The sequence below is a fragment of the Salminus brasiliensis genome, chromosome 3 (genome assembly GCF_030463535.1).
Source record: "Salminus brasiliensis chromosome 3, fSalBra1.hap2, whole genome shotgun sequence".
In the NCBI taxonomy this organism is placed as follows: domain Eukaryota; kingdom Metazoa; phylum Chordata; class Actinopteri; order Characiformes; family Bryconidae; genus Salminus; species Salminus brasiliensis.
Window position 1 is genome coordinate 2,106,332 of NC_132880.1, and position 7,739 is coordinate 2,114,070.

General features: G+C 42.9%; 1 protein-coding gene across 1 annotated transcript in view; it reads right to left on the minus strand.

Annotated features, from left to right (window-relative positions):
• evplb (envoplakin b) overlaps nucleotides 1-7,449 on the minus strand; it is a 19,632-nt gene extending 12,183 nt beyond the window's left edge. The window contains exons 1-7 of the mRNA XM_072675139.1: nucleotides 7,361-7,449; nucleotides 2,390-2,489; nucleotides 2,122-2,276; nucleotides 1,745-1,868; nucleotides 1,065-1,181; nucleotides 277-315; nucleotides 1-154 (exon numbers count right to left, since the gene is read on the minus strand). The exon at nucleotides 1-154 is cut by the window's left edge and continues 8 nt beyond it. Coding sequence (XP_072531240.1) covers nucleotides 1-154; nucleotides 277-315; nucleotides 1,065-1,181; nucleotides 1,745-1,868; nucleotides 2,122-2,276; nucleotides 2,390-2,489; nucleotides 7,361-7,395 — 724 coding nt within the window. The 5' untranslated portion in view covers nucleotides 7,396-7,449. The remainder of the gene's footprint in view (nucleotides 155-276; nucleotides 316-1,064; nucleotides 1,182-1,744; nucleotides 1,869-2,121; nucleotides 2,277-2,389; nucleotides 2,490-7,360) is intronic.
• Between the last annotated feature and the right edge of the window lie 290 nt (nucleotides 7,450-7,739).

A 7,739-nucleotide genomic window follows, 5' to 3' on the forward strand; every position in this document is an offset into this window, starting at 1 on the left:
CCATGCGGACTCCAGTGGAGTCCATAATGCGGTCACTCCAGTCCCTCTTGCGGATGCGATCGTGCTGATCTTTCAGGTAGTGGAGCTCCTTGTTGCAGCGCTGGATGTAGTCGTACAGCGAGGAGAGATGGCGCTTGCGGCTCAGGGAATCCTCCTGCAAGGGACATTGTTCATTGCTCAACAAAGTATTTGAAGCACCTTCATCTTTAACAGAAATGGAGGTTCTGATCGCTACAATTCCAAAAAGGAGCAAAAGCAAGAAAAAGGTCAACCCACCAGAAGTTTGGTGTACTGCCTTTTCACAGAAGACAGATCCTGTGAAGAAAAGCGAGAAGGACTCGGTCATTATCTTCCATTTGTTACTGTAGGATTTGCCAGCTTGAAAATATAGAAATCAGGTGTCTAAAATTCCAGCACAACATTTGGGACTAAAGTATTGGGACACACCTCTTACGCATTAAATTCAGGTGCCTGATTCAGTCTCATTGCCACAGCTGTATAAAATCTCTAGCCTCTAGCCCTGCAGTCTGCCTTTCTTCCACACATCAGTGAAAGAACAGGAGGTTCTGAAGAGCTCACTGAACTCCAGCGTGGTTCTGTATGTAATAGGAGACACCGCTGCACCAACAACAAGAAGTCAGCTGGTGAAATTTCCTCCCTCCTAGATCTTCCTCCATCAGCTGTGAGTGGTGTTATTATTGAACAGTGGAAGAGTTTAGGAGGAACAGCTCACAGAGAGCAGCTCAGTGTCCACCGAGTGTCTGTCAGACCACGTAAAGTTACAGAGCGGGGTCAGGGCCGAGTGCTGAGCTCAGAGCAGAGTGCAGAAAAGCCTCCAACTGACTCAGTAACTGCAGCAGAGCTCCAGACCTGCTGCTGCTGGTAGAGCTTAGAGGAGCAAAGGAGGACCAGCTCCATATTAATAATGCCTATGGGTTTAGAATGGGGTGTTATATAAAAGCTCTTGTAGGTGTAATGTGTCCCAATACTTTTGTCCATATAGTGTACCTCATAAGGTTAGTTGATGAATCTGTCTGTGTGTGAGTGTGTGTAGTAAAGTTTACCGCTGAGTCGACTTGAGAGCGGTACGTTTCAATCTCTTTATGCAAGATGTTGTGGGCAGCAATCTGCTTCTCCACGTCGGATTGGGTGGGTCCATAATCATCCCCCTGAATCAGCCTCTGGATAGTAGACAGTGAATAACCCATAGTGGATACTGAATAATTCATAGTGAATGATGAATAATTAATAGTGGATACAGAATAATTCATAGTAGATATGGACTAATTCATAGTAGATACTGAATAATTCATAGTGGATACTGAATAATTTATAGTGGATACTGAATAATTATATAGTGGATACTGAATAATTCATAGTGGATGAAGAATAATTCATAGTGGATCCTGAATAATTCATAGTGGATGAAGAATAATACATAGTGGATACTGAATAATATATAGTGGATACTGAATAATATATAGTGGATACTGACTAATTCATAATGGATACTGGAAAGTTCATAGTTAATGCTAAATACTATTTTCTGATTGATTCCCAGTACTTACAAAACAATAGTAGTCAGAATTAACAATAGTAGTTTATTAATAATAGGTCTTAAAATCTTAACAATAAGTCTAGGGTTCGAGGGGTTAAGCATAGGGCTGAGACTGGGCATTCCTTGTCTGCTCCATAGACATGTCCATGCCATATGATAAACAGACGTTTGATGGATGTGTCTCACCTGCTTATCGGCGAGCACCTGAGCCCAGTCGATTCTGGGAGAGAGATCCAGATTCAGACTCTGCTTATACAGCTCCCGATACTTAGCACAGTCCTTAGACCAGCGATCGTGCAGGTTACTCACACTGAGCGAGAGAGAGAGAGAGAGAGAGAGAGAGAGATTGGAACTACTGATCACAAAGTTGTGGGTTTGATACCCAGGTGTACTGAGCTGCCACTGCTGAACATTCACTTGTGCACTGCTCCATAGAATGGCTGACCCTGAGCCTGACCCCGGCTTTCTAGGCTGGGATATGCAAATTCTGTTGGTTGTATGAGTGTAATGACCAGGTTCTCAAAGCTCTGGAAAGTGTGAGAGAAGGAACCATCTTCACTCACTCCAGTTCGATCTCTCCTGCCTGTGGATGCTGAAGCTTCTTGATTTTGTCCACGTCCAGGAAAAGGTCCTTCAGCAGAGTTTCTGCCTCGGTCAGATTATCCGCCGTCTCTATCCTCCGAGTCAGACCCAGACCCTGTCTGCCATCCTCAGTGTCCTAACAGAGGCAAAGAGGAGAGGAGAAAAATCCACAGTGTTTAAGATCAGTACCTTAATAACAAACAATTTAACGGGTCAATGTGTGTGTGTGTGTGTGTGTGTGTGTGTTACCTCAGCCAGCAGATCTTCAGCACGCAGTATATTCTTCTCCACCTGGTCTGCATTCTTCTGTACGCGTGTGACCAGCACTGACAGATCGTTTGTCTGCACCCTATTCACACACACACACACACACACACACACACACACACACACACATTAGTTATATAAACATACCAGCATATCACAAAGATAAAAATCACATGACATGCACACACATATACCACATATCACATTAGCATATCTTTACCCCACAATTTCTGCTCACTTATATATCATGAATTATTCAGAATCCACTATGAATTATTCTGTATTCACTATGAATTATTCAGTATCCACTATGAATTATTCAGAATCCACTATGAATTATTCAGTATCCACTATAAATTTTTCAGAATCCACTATGAATTATTCAGAATCCACTATAAATTATTCAATATCCACTATGAATTATTCAGCAACTAGTATAAATGATTCAGTAACTACTATAAATCAATGAATCATCAATCATTACGACTTCGGTATCTACTATGAATGATTCAGCATCCACTATGAAAGTAATGTGTAAGTTGTGTAGTTAGGAGAGTCAGGGACTGAAGTATAGGATTAGTTATGATCACTTAGGTTTTAAGGATTAATGAGTGCATGGGAATGCTGCACTGAGAAGAGCACACTACTCCCCCTACTGCCTAATGAGTGCATGACGGGTCACCGCTGGATTGACAGCAGTATCACAGCTCCTCCACTTAGAGCCGCATCATCCTTTTGCTCCCTCAATCCAGCTCCATGTTAGGCAATCCCGCCTTTCCTGCCCTACTGCCCCTCCCTCAGGGTCACCCTCGGGCTGGGTGTGTCAGCCGGAATGTGGAGCAGCTCATGCCAGGTTCAGAGAGTTGCTTTACACTGATAGTGGCTTCAGTCTTAATGCACTCCAAAACACTGCTCAGGACATTAGGCCCTCGGTTATTGCAAAGTGGTTGCTATGGTATCCCAGACGATTGCTAGGTTGTTGCTTTGACGTTGCTATGGCATTCCTAGTGGATGCTAGTGTGTTACTATGCAGTTACTATGGCAGTTTAGATGTGGCTAAGGGTCCTAGGTGGTTGCAGAGGCAGTCAATAAGGTATTTTTAAGTGGTTGCTAAGGTGGGTTTGCTTCCAGGTGGGTGCTAAGGTGCTAAGGTGTTTTATGGTGGTTGCTATGATGGGGGCCATGGACTTTTTTTAATGAGATTTTATGCTAAGATGCCCAAGGTTTTGTTCATGCAAGGTGGCTGCTATGGTATTGTTAGGGTGTTTTGTGGTGGTTGCTATGGTATTTTAGTTGGTTGCTAAGTGTCTCACATAGCTTGTTGGGGTTTCACACCTCCTTTGCAGCCCATTCATTCCTATTGTTGTCGAATCCAGAATGTCTGAATCCGGAAAGACTCGCTGGCTGACTCTGTAGAGTTCAGAATTCCAGACCTATTAAATTCCTAAATCTCCAAACAGCATTAAAGCCCATCAGTCAGAAAGCTGGACAGAGTTCAAGAGAAACACTGTGTGATGGAATCCGGGAGGTGAGAGTGACTGAGCGAGAGAGAGCTGTGTGTGTGTGTGTGTCTTAAACTAGCACTGCAGGGGGTTCCTGTTTGGCTTCTTTGCTCTTCATGTGTGTGACACACCCAAAAGCCAGCATGCCACACACACACACACACACTCACAAATATGACAAACACGCCAAACGAAAACACACAGGGATCATCTGTGCTAATCACACTCAGCTGATCACTGCACCGTGCAGGTACGCTATATTGACAAAAGTATTGGGACGCCTGCTCATTCCCTATGTCTTCTAAAATCAAGGCTATTAATAAAAAGAGTGCCTCCTGCTTTTGTTGGAGTAACTGTAGTCTCTTCTGTCCAGTGAAGACAGCCAGATTTTGAGTGGAGCATTGCTGTGAGGATTTGATTGCATTCTGCAAGAGAGACAAGAGTGCTGGTGAGGTCAGGATGTTGGATGATGATCACCACCACCCCACCTCATCATCCCCAAGTATTAGATGGAGCTCCACCATCCATCATTCCAGAGAACACAGTTCTTCCACTGCTCCACAGCTCCGCAACGCTGAGGAGGGGGGGCTTTATACCCCCTCTAGCCCTATTCTATTGGCAGGACTTCTGTGCAAGGACTAGACAAGCTGTGTGTGTGTATGTGCAATTGCACATCTGTGTCACCAATGAATGCAGCTTAAAGTAGCCGAGCACACTTGTTAGAAGGGGTGTCCACAAACATTTGGATTTACAGTGTACATTCACTCCTAACGAATGCTAATAAGCAGTCTACACTGAATTCCCAACCTTGCTGGTCTATTATCAAGCCGCGATTGGGCAGTATGTCCTAAATCCTCATAGTCTTCATGCCGGATTCAATAAGACTTTCAGCTTTGGTTCTACAAGCCATCAAACAGTCAGTCGACACCCGACTGAGCAAGACAGATCAAACCAGTCTGAAAAACAACACCGTAAATCCAGTGCAGGCACTTTCTCAAGACATTCCCAGTGCCATTGCTCACCAAGGTACAAAGACATACACACACACGGGCAAACACACAGAGCGCATTTCCGGCACTGCTGCGGAGCAGTGCTCATGAGCTGGATGGATGTGTGTTGCCGTCACACCCTGAAAGGAAAACAGGCCGTGCCTGTAGGCAAAGGCCATGTGCATGATAAGCCGGTGTGCAGTTTAATGAGGGCTGTTCATTGCTTTCAGTGCAGTCGCCATTCCCACATCTTCCCCGGATGTGGATTGCTCCTCAAAATGCCTTCTAATGGGAAAACTGGGAATTCTGCAAAAGCTAATCCATTCTATCCTCCAGCCTTGTGGTGGTCTGCCTGAGTCTGTGGTTGCCAGATCATTAGTAAGGTCCCAGTTAGGACCAAAGAAGACCAACGTGCCCCCAACGTCATAGAAGAAGTACTATATTATATAAGTACTATATTATATATTATATACTATATAAGACCTCTGAAGGCCTCCTGTGGTATCTTATGTGGCAGTTGGGAGGTGGAGCCTTCATTACCATGAAGGTTGCACTTTCGGTTGCCAGCTGCACACCGGGAATACCTCACAAGACCTGCCTGGTGTTTTGGAGATGTTCTGGCCCAGCCCTCTCTCTCTCTCTCTAGCCATCACAGTTTAATTCTTCTTCCACACCTCCATCACCTTCAGGAACTCACTGTTCACCTGCTGCCTAACAGATCCAACCCTTGACATGAGCCACCGGACCTGACAATCACCAAAGTATTCGCCAGTCTTAGCCTCACCTGTCGGTGGTTTTAATGTTATGGCAAGACACAACAAGAACACAAGGTTGCTACAAGCGCTGTATGGGCAGTGCACTTCTGTCCACTGGGTTCTGCTGCACCCACATAACACCTCATAAGGAGTGTATCGTACGCATTAGCCTCTGCATACGTCGACCACGGTGCATTTCAGCACAACCCGGTGAGTCACTATCGGGCCGGCAGAACAGGCGAGGCCTCCTGCCATAAAGATAAATAAAGCCCTCGCGGGCCTGCCCCATCAAACGCCACACACACACACACGTGGGTGATGCAACGCATTCTTCAGCTCAATAATCATTTATGGCGTTCGGGTGAAGGTTTAAAGCTCCACTGAGGAAAAGCCGTCCTGCAGCAGCGAAGGCCGTCAACAACAACAGCAGAGGAGGAACTGCAGCCACACGAGCTGGACCAGGGGTTTCTCTGAAAAACAGCTTCAGCCCACAGTGGAGAAGCATGGAAACACCAGATGCACAGAAACAGGCTGTTCTGCTTTTAGCCTCAGGTGCGGTCACTGCAGCTTTACTGTACACACTACACAGGGCCACACACTGACTGCCTGGTTAAGTGGACTGAACCCAGCTCAGACCTCAGTACAGTAGATCATTTTATAGTATAAACGAAATAATTCATACTGGACTTTTAATTATTTATAAGCACATACGGAATAATTAATATTAGATAATGATTTATTAATAGATACTGAATAATTCATAGTAGATCCTAAATAATGTATAGTATTATTTAGATAATACTGAATTATTTGTGGTCGATACTAACAATTCATATTAGATATTAAATTGTAAATAATGGATACTGAATAATTCACAGTGGAAACTATATAATTATAGTGAATTTTTCATAATTTACAGTATATATATATATATATATATATATATATATATATATACTGAATAATTAATGGTAGGTACTGAATGGTTCCCAGTAGATACTGTTTCTTTCAGCGTAAATACAGAAAAAAATCACAAATACTGAATAATTCATAGTGAATGTTGAATAATTAATAGTAGATACTGAGTAAAGTGTAGAGCTTACTGAATAAATAATTGTATGCATTAATTAATAGTAGGCACTTAATATTTTAAAGTAAATGCTGAATAATTCCTAGTGGCTACTTAATCATTTATGGTAGTTACTGAATAATTCATAGTTGTATAATTAATAATTTATAGTAAATACTGAATAATTTATAGTAATTACTGGAAAAATCATATATGCTGAAAAACCCATAGTAGAGAATAATTAACAGTAGATTCTGAATAATTAACAGTAGATTCTGAATAATTAACAGTAGATTCTGAATAATTCATAGTAGATTCTGAATAATTCATAGTGGATACTGAATGATAAGTGTTTAGAATAATAATTATTAGTGTTTAATGTTTAACAGGTGTAAACAGTGTATTATGTATAATAATATATAAACCATAAATATAACACTTTTCAACCAATCAGATTACACGGTTTAAAATAACTCCTGATAATTATGCAACTCAGCAGCGGGTATATGCAGTACAACACAGTCTAGGATACGACTTTTTAAGCAGCATCGCCTAATTAGGAAGTCAAAAGACACACAACACACAAATAAATACACACACACACACACACACACACACACACACACAGCTGCACTCACTGGCTGGTCTTCAGCGGACTGCTCTTCTTGAACATGCTGGGCGTCTGGATGAGAGTGTCAGTGCAGTCCCAGGCTCTCTCTCTCTATATCTCTCCCTCTCTCTGCTGTTCTCTCGAGAGCTGGTCTCTCCACTCTAGTTAAGGCACCTTCACCTGTCTGGCTCCGCCTACTGAAACAGGTGCTTCTCATTCAGCAAAGGTGGAATGGACTGGGAATACCTGTTCCACTCTTCTCTCTCTCTCTCTCTCTCTCTCTCTCTCCTCTGATCTGCCTGTCTCTACCGTACAGATTCTATAACCATGTATCTCAGGCTTTACAGGAGAGGAGAAAATCTGCTGAACTTCCAATGGAAGTCAATGTAAATAGATTTGATTCCAGG